The 13,340-nt window shown below is 40.8% G+C and overlaps 1 protein-coding gene across 4 annotated transcripts; it reads right to left on the bottom strand.

Annotated features, from left to right (window-relative positions):
• Positions 1 to 1,132: 1,132 nt before the first annotated feature.
• hdgfl3 (HDGF like 3) lies at positions 1,133 to 12,722 on the bottom strand. Of its 4 annotated transcripts, XM_038969810.1 has the most exons (7): positions 12,640 to 12,722; positions 11,954 to 12,054; positions 10,966 to 11,042; positions 7,210 to 7,348; positions 6,454 to 6,627; positions 2,986 to 3,117; positions 1,133 to 2,338 (listed from the first exon to the last, which is right to left on the bottom strand). In XM_038969810.1, the coding sequence occupies exons 2-7, from the start codon at positions 12,035 to 12,037 to the stop codon at positions 2,312 to 2,314; spliced, it is 633 nt and encodes a 210-aa protein (XP_038825738.1). In that variant the 5' UTR covers positions 12,038 to 12,054; positions 12,640 to 12,722; the 3' UTR covers positions 1,133 to 2,311. The 4 variants fall into 4 exon arrangements, with proteins under 4 accessions (XP_038825738.1, XP_038825740.1, XP_038825739.1 ...); XM_038969812.1 differs by lacking the exon at positions 12,640 to 12,722 and having other exon boundaries at positions 6,460 to 6,627; positions 11,954 to 12,461; XM_038969811.1 differs by lacking the exon at positions 12,640 to 12,722 and having other exon boundaries at positions 2,986 to 3,114; positions 11,954 to 12,460.
• Positions 12,723 to 13,340: the final 618 nt, after the last annotated feature.

The raw sequence follows: 13,340 nt of genomic DNA, 5'->3' as shown, positions 1-13,340 counted from the left end.
GAACGCTGATTGCCTAATGGCAAACAAGCTGCGTCAATCATAAACGAAAGTACAGCTATCAAGTTTGTAAACAAATTATAGTGTTAAAAAAAACATAAATAGCCTGTTTAAAAAATAAATAATGGTTTGTTACATTTAACTGCCAAAAATGTAGTTATCGAGGTAATTTCCTTAGTAGGTGATGTCAGAGGTCAGCACAGGAATGATACCCGAGTTTCCCACTTGTAAATAGTTGGAGGGTAGTTCAAATGTTGTTTTTTTCACTCGGAAGCTTGTATTTCTGAGTTTCCAACATGTCATAAATGCCTCAGGATGAATATATCGTCTGAGAAAGGTGCTTGCAAACATGGTTGTGTTATGTCTTTTTTTCTCCTTCACTGCACTGTGGAAGAAGTGTGAATGGAAAAACAGCAGGAATACTGAACAAATATATAAACGCAACATGCAACAATTTCAAAGATTTTACTGAGTTTATATAAATGCAACATGCAACAATTTCAAAGATTTTACTGAGTTACAGTTCATATAAGGAAATCAGTCAATTTAAATTAATTAATTAGGCCCTAATCTATTGATTTCACATGAGTGAGCATAGACCCACCCACTTGGGAGCCAGGCCCAGCCAATCAGAATTAGTTTTTCCCCACAAAGGGGCTTTTTTATAGACAAAAAATACTCCTCAGTTTCATCAGCTGTCCGGGTGGCTGGTCTCAGATGATCCCGCAGGTGAAGAAGCTGGATGTGGAGGTCCTGGGCTGGTGTGGTTACACGTGGTCTGCGGTTGTGAGGCTGGTTGGATGTACTGCCAAATTCTCTAAAATGACGTTGGAGGCGGCTTATGGTAGAGAAATGAACATTAAATTCTCTGGCAACAGCTCTGGTGGACATTCCTGCAGTCAGCGTGCCAATTGCACACTCCCTCAACTTGCGACATCTGTGGCATTGTGTTGTGTGACAAAACTTTTATTGTCCCTAGCACAAGGAGCACCTGTGTAACGCTAATTTAATCAGCTTCTTGATATGCCACACCTGTCAGGTGGATAGATTATCTTGGCAATGGAGAAATGCTCACTAACAGTGATGTAAACAAATTTGTGCACCAAATTTTAGAGAAATAATGTTTTTGTGCGTATGGAACATTTCTGGGATCTTTTATTTCAGCTCATGAAACATTTTACATGTTGCGTTTACCTTTTTGTTCAGTATAATTGAAAACGTTAAGAAAATAACTAGGTAGTTGTGTACAACAGTTGAGCATGCCACTATAGAAAGCTTTTAAAATATACCATAGCCCATTCTACTGACACACGTTAAAACCGATTCATCACTTCCCATAGAAAGATGAAGGCAGCGTAGTGCACTACAGAATGTAGGTGGTAGGGTTCCATTTGGGATGCGGACAAGTAGTTAGCTAGATCAGTCAGGTAGAATACTGGCCTTATACTCTACAGCCAAAGTCAAATATATAGATAGAGAGATAGAAAGTTAGAGAGACGGTTTGTGCACAACACTTCATACATTTATCTATGTCTTTTTCCATTCATCTTTTGCGGGTTACATAAAAGAGCAACATACAGTGATATGGATATGTTATATAGTCAGTTAAACACACATTTCAAATTTCCAGTAACTTTCCCCAAATTCTCAGGTTTCCCATGAATTCCAGTCGTATGATCACAGGATTTCCTGCTTATTCCCTCCTGATCGCAGGAATATTCCAACCAGGATTTCTGGAAAACTGGACATTTTTGAAAATGTACTGGAATTTTGCAACCCTAAGCATTGTTTTATAAAAGCAAATCCAAGATACAACTAGTATGATCAGAACACTGCAATACCCAACATATATCAATCATCATAAACCACAAGGGAGTATATTATACTGTATATTCATAGAAGTTTTATCAAACATAGCTAACATGTTTACCTATAATGACATCATTGATGGATTAATCAGATAGTGGAGGCTAAGGGTCAATATAAATATTGATTGATGCTTATTTTACACTGTTTAGATATGAAATGTGGTGTTCTGATTTTGAAAGAGACGGGGACACAAGTGTGTGTGTATGTTGTTTTGAAGCTAGTTACCTTGGCTCTAGTCTAGCCTGGGCGCCTATTGGCTGAAGCAGAGATGTACAGATTTAGTGATATACTGTAGTAGATGTGTGTTATTTTCTACATAGAGATAGACGTGAATCGCCCATTACAGTTAGTGCTAGAGGTGGTGATTATGGGAGTTTGACCATTCCAATATCACGTGACAGCAACAATGAATACCTTCCCTTCCCTCTGCAGGTGTCCACAGCACCTAATGTTCTTCTCTCAGCAACTGGTTCTGGAACAGAAGGAATACAAATATTCTAATTGAAAAATATCCTATTAAACAATTAGAATACACCTCAGAAACATAAGTATCTGACAGTGACACAGGACACAATGAAGTGATATAATAATGCTGTTTGAATGATACAAGAGAATCAGAACAATAATTTTGCTACCATGCCCCCTGGTGTCAGTATTCATGCATTGAATTAACAATATCTGCAACATTTTCACCTCCATTTTAATCTTTGCTAAATCAAATAAATTAGTAATCAAGTGTTGATCTTGCAACACTATCACTTTGCGGTACTAAGGAAGGAATAAACATACCTGTGACTGAAATGTGTCAGCAATGTCTTGTCAACTAGGGTCAATGTCACGCCAAGCATACAAACAGATCTGGGATCAGGCTACATCCACCATGGTTGGGGTCAATTCAAATTGAAGACAGTCAATTCAAGAAGTAGACTGAAATTCTGACTTAATTGTTGTACATTTTTTATATTTTATATATATATATTTTTTTTTTATAAACTGAAAAGGAGAACCTATTTATTTAAAAAAAAAAATATATATATATTTTAAATTCAAATCCTTTCCTGATTTAACTGACTTTAATTAGAATTGTCCCCAACCCTGACACCCCCCCGGGCGGCTCACCTTGCTGTCGGCAGTGTTCTGGATGATGCCGTTATCGGGGTCTCCCCCCTCCGATCCGCTCTTCTGATCCTCCTCTTTCCCGTCCTCCAGATCCTCCTCTCCAGACGAGATCCTGGACAGCTTGGACGACTTCTGGGGACAACACACACAGATCAGCACTATTTATTTATTCAGTGAATGCAAAAAAATGTGGTGCATTATTTTCTCCACCCCACAGGCCATAAGGGGCTTGCTTTTATGCCCCATCGCTGGAGGTTGGCGAGGCATGGGCCGTGGCCAGTTCTGAACCTATTGAGAAGCACTACTTCCTGAGGACGTTGAAACCAGGGAGTTGTTGTTTGCAGGTAGTGATAAGGTGCTTATTTGTCAGAACAGCACTCACGCAACACTAAATGGACGTGCTTTGCTAGTGGATAGCTAGAGTCCATGATACTGTATCAATAGGTATTTCATAAAATTTCACAGATATGATTTGCTGTCTTGCAATATGTGGGAAACATAGAGTCTCATTGAACAATAAAGTAATGAAGTTTAATGAATGCATCCATTGTCAACAGTGTGCGCAACTGGTGAACTGAAGTCAGGTGCAGGAGAGCAGAGGTGAGTGAACAGGCACACTTTATTTGGCAGAAGGAAAACAGTCGGACGCAAATGCGTAACGACACTCCCGCCAAAGGCAAAAGCGAATAGCGCACTCGTCACACAAATAATGTACAGCATACAATACCATGGGTTCCAAACAAGACCCGGAGAAAAACCAGCATGAAGCGTGACACATGACACGTAACGAACAATTACACACACAGACATGGGGGGAACAGAGGATAATATACACGTAGAGTGATGAGGGGATGTAAAACAGGTGTGCGGAAAAACAAGACAAAACAAATGGAAAATGAAAGGTGGAGCGGCGATGGCTAGAAGACCGGTGACGTCGACCGTCGAGCGCCGCCCGAACAAGGAGAGGAGCCGACTTCGGCGGGAGTCATGACATACATTATTCTTTGAACTGGACAATTTTTTAAATAATTTCTGGCCCCAAAATGTTCTGTAGGTATCTGAAAAAGTGAGCATGGCTAATGATGTTTCAACCAATCCCCAGTCAGGCTTCATCAGATCTGCTCCTTGTTAGAATGTCATAATGTATTAACATCCCTGTTAGAGTATCATAATGTATTAACATCCCTGTTAGAATATCATAATGTATTAACATCCCTGTTAGAATATCATAATGTATTAACATCCTGTTAGAGTATCATAATGTATTAACATCCCTGTTAGAGTATCATAATGTATTAACATAACATCCCTGTTAGAGTATCATAATGTATTAACATCCTGTTAGAGTATCATAATGTATTAACATCCCTGTTAGAGTATCATAATGTATTAACATCCTGTTAGAGTATCATAATGTATTAACATCCTGTTAGAGTATCATAATGTATTAACATCCTGTTAGAGTATCATAATGTATTAACATCCTGTTAGAGTATCATAATGTATTAACATAACATCCCTGTTAGAGTATCATAATGTATTAACATCCTGTTAGAGTATCATAATGTATTAACATCCCTGTTAGAGTATCATAATGTATTAACATCCTGTTAGAGTATCATAATGTATTAACATCCTGTTAGAGTATCATAATGTATTAACATCCTGTTAGAGTATCATAATGTATTAACATCCCTGTTAGAGTATCATAATGTATTAACATCCTGTTAGAGTATCATAATGTATTAACATCCCTGTTAGAGTATCATAATGTATTAACATCCTGTTAGAGTATCATAATGTATTAACATCCTGTTAGAGTATCATAATGTATTAACATCCCTGTTAGAGTATCATAATGTATTAACATCCTGTTAGAGTATCATAATGTATTAACATCCTGTTAGAGTATCATAATGTATTAACATCCTGTTAGAGTATCATAATGTATTAACATCCTGTTAGAGTATCATAATGTATTAACATCCCTGTTAGAGTATCATAATGTATTAACATCCTGTTAGAGTATCATAATGTATTAACATCCTGTTAGAGTATCATAATGTATTAACATCCCTGTTAGAGTATCATAATGTATTAACATCCTGTTAGAGTATCATAATGTATTAACATCCTGTTAGAGTATCATAATGTATTAACATCCTGTTAGAGTATCATAATGTATTAACATCCTGTTAGAGTATCATAATGTATTAACATCCTGTTAGAGTATCATAATGTATTAACATCCTGTTAGAGTATCATAATGTATTAACATCCTGTTAGAGTATCATAATGTATTAACATAACATCTGCTCTGCATAGCTCAGTTCAACTCTGTGTGTGATGCTGATCTGTTCAACTTTCACTACACCACACTACACATATAAAGAACACAGGTCAAATGATATGTGCGTTTAAACAAAACAGTAAAAGCATAGCCAGCACTTTGAAGGACAAAAGCAAGAAAATGTTAATCTGTGTAATGCAAGCACGAGTTAGACTATTCCAATTTGAGAGGCTGAGGTCGGTCTTCTGGAATGCTACATTCCATCGAATAGATGTGCGTAATAGAACCCAGTTGCTAGGCAACAGTGGTTGCTAAGCGAGGATGGGGTGGAGGGGGCTGTGGGTGACTTTTTTCAACCCAGGCCTCAATGGACACCACAGTAACATTACCTACAACCACCCTGCCTCTGTATGGGCCCATAGGCTTTGTGTTGTCCTGATGAAGGAAATACCATTCAAATGGAACTATCAGCGTTTCTCAACCCTCCTAGTTCACTTCATAATCATTCTTTTTCAAGATATGCTGACGACTTGGAATGTAATGTATCAGTAGGCTCATGATAGCCCCCCCCCTCCCATTGCTCCCCTGAACATATGCACCTGCACTCTGACCTCTCACCTTTAACCTATAGGTTAGCTATAGCTCCGGAGAGACTAGAGAGAGCTAAATAGTCTCACGTGGCTTCCTCTCATCTTATCGTTTGCTTCATTTAGCTGACATTGCTAAACAGGTGAAGACAGATACTTGGTTGGAAGGCATCCGTCATATTGCTTTCACCTTGTCCGGTCAGTGCAGATGAAGGAGAGGAGGCAAGGAGAGGAAGCATCTTGAAAGTTTTTAGATGCACTTTAGAGATGCCCCTGAAATGACCTTGTTGGCAACCATCTCATACAAAAAAATCAAAAAACACAAGACCATCGTGCCACTTATGTTAAGCCAGTGTTCTTCAACCCTGTTCCTGGGCTCCCACAGGCTGGGCAGGCTTTTATATAGCCCAGCACTAACACAACTGACCAAACTAATCATCTATCAAGTCTTTGAACCAGGTGCGTTAATGCTGGGTTGGAACAAACATCTGCACACCCTGTGGGTCCCCAGGACTATGGTTGAGTTCTACAGGTTTACAGTGTGATAGAGTGTAATAACAGGTTTGAGTCTGATAACTAGTTTGTGATAACCTGTACTTTAGAGGAGGCGGTCTTTTTCCGTTTGGACCCGGCCCTGTCTTCCTTCAGTTTGCCTTTGTCATCTTCCACCTCCTCTATGGAATCTCTCTCCTCTCCTTCACTGCTCCCGTCTGCCACGTCTCCTCCTTCTCCCGCTGTCTTGGAAAAGCTCTGCTGCTGGATGGCCTGAGAACATAGGATAGAGTAGAATAGAGTACAACTTTATTGTCCACACAGAGTGACAAATATACCTTTGGCTTCATAGTGACATGAGAAAAATCTACAGAACAGTACAGTGAGCAGACACTATTCACTGATGTGATATTGAGATCAACTGAGAAAATATTGAGAGCAAAACAAATCAAATAGAAGTCTCTTCTACAAGGACCTTTCCAGGAGAGGACTGCACCAAGGTCAAGCAGCAGCCCATAATATGTAGACACTGGACTATGACAAGCAGTTATGAGACATCAGCAACTAAGAAACAACTCTCGTGTGTGTGTGTGTGTGTGTGTGTGTGTGTGTGTGTGTGTGTGTGTGTGTGTGTGTGTGTGTGTGTGTGTGTGTGTGTGTGTGTGTGTGTGTGTGTGTGTGTGTGTGTGTGTGTGTGTGTCCTTGTTGCTGATGGCTTAGAAGTTATTAGTTATGAGTTTGGCTTATAAGTTATAACTGCTATTCAGAATGCACTGTCCACATATCTTGATTACTTTTGTATACTTCTGTATGTGCCGGCCAATCCACAAAATTGGACTGAGGAGCACGACGGACCTGATAGCCGGTGAATTTGACCCCTGCGTTGTTCTCGATCTCCCACAGACCCTCGTTGAAACCTTTCCTCTTGTTGGACTTGCCAAACTTGTCCTTGTACTCCTTGTATGGTAGGAGATCCCTGGGGCCCAGGAAGGCCCTGTGGTGGGACAGAGATGGTGAGCAGTAATACCAACATGACCAGAACCAAACCACTAACATTCATCTGTCATCACAAAAATGAAACTTACACTGAGTGTACAAAACATTAAGAACACCTTCCTAATATTGAGTTGCACCCCCCCTTTCCCCTCAGATCAGCCTCAATTCGTCGAGGCATGTACTCTACAAGGTGTTGAAAGCGTTCCACAGGGATGCTGTCCCATGTTGACTCCAATGTTTCCCACAGTTGTGTCAAGTTGGCTGGATGTCCTTTGGGTGGTGGACCATTGTTGATACACACGGGAAACTGTTGAGCATGAAAAACCCTGAAGCGTTGTAGTTCTTGACACAAAGCGGTGCGCCTGGCACCTACTACCATACCCTGTTCAAAGGCACTTCAACCTTTTGTCTTGCCCATTCACACATACACAATCCATGTGTGGGTTGAGTCACTGACGTGATCTTCCTGTCTGGGTTGGCGCCCCCCCCTTGGGTTGTGCCGTGGCGGAGATCTTTGTGGGCTATACTCGGCCTTGTCTCAGGATGGTAAGTTGGTGGTTGAAGATATCCCTCTAGTGGTGTGGGGGCTGTGCTTTGACAAAGTGGGTGGGGTTATATCCTTCCCGTTTGGCCCTGTCCGGGCGTATCATCGGATGGGGCCACAGTGTCTCCTGACCCCTCGTGTCTCAGCCTCCAGTATTTATGCTGCAGTAGTTTATGTGTCGGGGGGCTAGGGTCAGTTTGTTATATCTGGAGTACTTCTCCTGTCTTATCCGGTGTCCTGTGTGAATCTAAGTATGCTCTCTCAAATTCTCTCTTTCTTTCTCTCTCTCGGAGGACCTGAGCCCTAGGACCATGCCTCAGGACTACCTGGCATGATGACTCCTTGCTGTCCCCAGTCCACCTGGCCGTGCTGCTGCTCCAGTTTCAACTGTTCTGCCTGAGGCTATGGAACCCTGACCTGTTCACCGGACGTGCTACCTGTCCCAGACCTGCTGTTTTCAACTCTCTAGAGACAGCAGGAGCGGTAGAGATCCTCTTAATGATCGGCTGTGAAAAGCCAACTGACATTTACTCCTGAGGTGCTGACTTGCTGCACCCTCGACAACTACTGTGATTATTATTATTTGACCATGCTGGTCATTTATGAACATTTGAACATCTTGGCCATGTTCTGTTATAATCTTCACCCGGCACAGCCAGAAGAGGACTGGCCACCCCTCATAGCCTGGTTCCTCTCTAGGTTTCTTCCTAGGTTTTGGCCTTTCTAGGGAGTTTTTCCTAGCCACCGTGCTTCAGTATATGTACTACATATACTCCGTCATGTAATTTATATACTCAAGTTGTGCTACTGTTTTGTGAAGTGAGAGTTCATGTTTATAACTAGAGTATGTGTGCGAACAATAAACATATTCGCTATAAAGTACCCAAGTTAAGATAGTGTTATATTTAAGCAGTGAGGCACAAGGGAGTGTAATATATGGCCAATATACCACGGCTAAGGGCTGTTCTTCAGTACGACACAACACGGAGTGCCTGGGCACAGCCCTTAGCCGTGGTATATTGGCCATATACCACAAACCCCCAAGGTGCCTTATTGCTATTATAAACTGGTTACCAATGTATTTAGAGCAGTAAAAATAAATATGTTGTCATACCCATGGTATACGGTCTGATATACCATGGCTGTCAATCAGCATTCAGGGCTCAAACCTTCCAGTTTATAATAGGCCTATATTATCTGCTGATCACTATAATACAGTGTTATAACTGGGTTAAGGGTTAAGTGGGCAATGGTTGGGTTGTGTTTCGGAGGACGCACGGCTCTCGACCTCTCCAGAGTCTGTACGGGAGTTGCAGCGATGAGACAAGACCGTAACTACCAATTGGATACCATGAAATTGAGGAGAGAAAGGGGTAAAAGTACAAAATAAATAAATAAATACAGTGCTATAACAGTATAACAGCATAGGCCTCAGTGTAATTACCATAGGCCTCAGTGTATTAACATAGGCCTCAGTGTAATTACCATAGGCCTCAGTGTAATATCATAGGCCTTAGTGTATTAACATAGGCCTCAGTGTATTAACATAGGCCTCAGTGTAATTACCATAGGCCTCAGTGTATTAACATAGGCCTCAGTGTATTAACATAGGCCTCAGTGTATTACCATAGGCCTCAGTGTATTACCATAGGCCTCAGTGTATTAACATAGGCCTCAGTGTAATATCATAGGCCTCAGTGTATTACCATAGGCCTCAGTGTATTACCATAGGCCTCAGTGTATTAACATAGGCCTCAGTGTAATACCATAGGCCTCAGTGTAATATCATAGGCCTCAGTGTATTAACATAGGCCTCAGTGTATTAACATAGGCCTCAGTGTAATAACTTATGCCTCAGTGTAATAACTTATGCCTCAGTTTAATAACTTATGCCTCAGTGTAATAACTTATGCCTCAGTGTAATAACTTATGCCTCAGTGTAATAACTTATGCCTCAGTGTAATAACTTATGCCTCAGTGTAATAACTTATGCCACAGTGTATTAACATAGGCCTCAGTGTAATAACTTATGCCTCAGTGTATTAACTTATGCCTCAGTGTATTAACTTATGCCTCAGTGTAATAACTTATGCCTCAGTGTATTAACTTATGCCTCAGTGTATTAACTTATGCCTCAGTGTAATAACTTATGCCTCAGTGTATTAACATAGGCCTCAGTGTATTAACATAGGCCTCAGTGTATTAACATAGGCCTCAGTGTAATAACATAGGCCTCAGTGTATTAACATAGGCCTCAGTGTATTAACATAGGCCTGAGTGTATTAACATAGGCCTCAGTGTAATAACATAGGCCTCAGTGTAATAACATAGGCCTCAGTGTAATAACATAGGCCTCAGTGTATTACCATAGGCCTCAGTGTATTACCATAGGCCTCAGTGTAATACCATAGGCCTCAGTGTATTACCATAGGCCTCAGTGTAATAACATAGGCCTCAGTGTATTACCATAGGCCTCAGTGTATTACCATAGGCCTCAGTGTATTACCATAGGCCTCAGTGTATTACCATAGGCCTCAGTGTAATAACATAGGCCTCAGTGTATTACCATAGGCCTCAGTGTATTACCATAGGCCTCAGTGTATTACCATAGGCCTCAGTGTATTACCATAGGCCTCAGTGTATTACCATAGGCCTCAGTGTAATAACATAGGCCTCAGTGTATTACCATAGGCCTCAGTGTATTACCATAGGCCTCAGTCTATTACCATAGGCCTCAGTGTAATAACATAGGCCTCAGTGTATTAACATAGGCCTCAGTGTATTAACATAGGCCTCAGTGTAATAACATAGGCCTCAGTGTATTACCATAGGCCTCAGTGTATTACCATAGGCCTCAGTGTAATAACATAGGCCTCAGTGTAATAACATAGGCCACAGGAGATGCTTTTGGTAATATGCTTAACAAAAAAAAAGTTGCAAAGAAAAGGTGTATGTGTCCCAAATATTCCCTATGTAGTGCACTACTTATCCCATTGGGCTCTGGTCAAAGGTAGTGCACTATACAGGGAATAGGGTACCATTTGGTACATAATAGTAGTGTGTTGGCTTACGTTTCATGCGTGCCAAAGAAAAATATGGGATATTTATTAGCAGGTGGCTTGACAGCTCCCTCTGGAAGTTCATCAATCTAATGGGGGTAGAGAGAGAGCGTGATGTAGAGTGTGTGTGTGTGAGAGAGAGAGAGAGAGAGAGAGAGAGAGAGAGAGAGAGAGAGAGAGAGAGAGAGAGAGAGAGAGAGAGAGAGAGACTGTTATAACACTCAAGTCAGATGTATCTGTTCATGGGATCTCAAAAATGAACCCATAATACAAACTGCAACAGTGTATGTGAACTGCATTGTTAATTAACACACTTTAATATTTCAGTAAACAGTAGCGTCATATCTTCAATGCTGTATGCTGGCTACATATTCCAAACAACAGAAATAAGAGTGTAAAGTGTCAGTATCTTGAAACAATGTTGCAGATGCTAGAACACTTGAGGCCAACAGTGTAATCAGAACGCTTACAATGTAACATTGTTGTTGGAAGGGGCTCACGCTCACCCGGTTACCTCAGGTCAAGTCTGACTGACTATAAAGGCTAGCTCTAGTAGGCTATACCAAATCGCTGCTACACTAGCTAATTACTCTATAGGCCTATACAATTACAACCGCTTTGCATTCAAGGGAATTTGTGGAATGTTGAAAAGTAAAAACAGTACGTAAGGAAAAGACGGATTCAAAAATAGACGTAGTAGCACACCATTCAATAGCGCCCTCATTTCCTGACTGGGAAACACAGGGAAAATGTAAAGAATGGTAAACATAAGAATGACTGGTTATTGTGGTTTGCAGCGTATCAAAATAGCGACCCGCAATAGCTGAATATGTAATGAAGGAAGGTACACTGTGAACTAAGCACTTTGCTGCGAAAGACAAACACGCATGGTGAAGAAGGTGGCGGCAAGAGCCCATCGCATATATCCCAAAGCATCGGCGGTATTGTCTCAGGCAACCCCGCCTCCCTGCTCTTCAGCTCGGCTGCATCACCTACTCACCCTCGCTGGCCAGTGTGGGTATCCCTTCATCTTCGCAAAAACCAAATCTCCTGCCTTGTACTCCCGCGGCCGTGGACGAGCCATAATGACTGTGTGCCAGCCTACTCCAATTTGAGATGAAAATAAATTAAGGTGTTTTAGTTCGGCCCTCAACAGAGATGGGAATTATCGACCATCAATGTTTTGATAGCAAGACTGCAGTTTACACGTAAATAAATAATTAAAGCAAAGGATAAGGCCTGGAAACGGTGCCTCATGCACGAAAATGTGTAGATCAGCGCAAGAATACAGGTACAAAACCTAAATCCCAATGTCGAGAAGCTGTCACTGTAGTCCTTAGAGAGCGTTAATAATAATAATAATTTTAAAAACGTCCTCAATAGTGGATGTATTAATTTAAAAAGGACAGCGGCATGGAGAACATGGACTCTCACCCAAATTATGATACTCCTCAAATAGAGACAGAAAATATGGGTAATTCCTAGACTACATGACTAATTTCTTGCCAGTCCTTGCAAAGAGGCACAATTTAAAATGCAGTATTGTTTTCAATTACAGCCTACATTTTGAGTATCCTGCAGGCTACTTAAATATACTAAATAAATTATGGCAGAAAATAGGTCTGCCAGTGCCATAGGTGTCAAACTAACTCTAATACTGCCAAAGTATATGCAGCAATATACTACCTTGTGCAAAGAACACCGCGATTAAAGAGTCTGTAAGGAACTTTTGCTTCTGGGGGAGCTATTGATCCAAAAGGGGCCACCAGATTATCTCATTGGATAGAAAGGGGCACACCTTCCCATGTACATGAGCAAAAGCTACAGTATATAGAGTGCCACAGTATGAGTCATAATACCCATAAAACCTAGCGGTCAAACAGGGAAATGGCTCCAACAATTTTCCCACCATTTATTTTTCCCTTGGGGTATTTAGAAACACTTAAAATAAGGGCTGTGTAAATCTCTCTAGGACAAGGTGACTTTTATCAATATATTTGCCTGTATTTACCCCCAAAAATGAAATGCTAATTAGCTATCATAAGAACTACAAATGCCATGATAATCTGGACAAGACTGCCGAATCAAGGTAAAGGTACGAATCTCTGGATTAACTATCTAATGTTAGCTAAGTGTAGTAATGAATAATTTAGCTACATTTCTTTAAATGGACAATTCTTTGAACTGTTTTGTGCAAGTTTTAAATTGACACAATACCTGTTAGCAAAGGTGTCAGCTAGAGATGATGTGCAGGAGTTTGCAGGGATTTGTAATCTTGCATGACGTCTACTTTGATGCTAATTAGCATCTTCAAATCTGAGAGGAAATAGAGCCCAAGAAATATATTGATAAAAGTCACCTTGTCCGATAGAGATTTACATGGTTAT

Source organism: Salvelinus namaycush, chromosome 30 (genome assembly GCF_016432855.1).
Source record: "Salvelinus namaycush isolate Seneca chromosome 30, SaNama_1.0, whole genome shotgun sequence".
In the NCBI taxonomy this organism is placed as follows: Eukaryota; Metazoa; Chordata; class Actinopteri; order Salmoniformes; family Salmonidae; genus Salvelinus; species Salvelinus namaycush.
The sequence above is the reverse complement of the archived record's forward strand: the minus strand, read 5'-3'. Positions and strand labels throughout refer to the sequence as shown.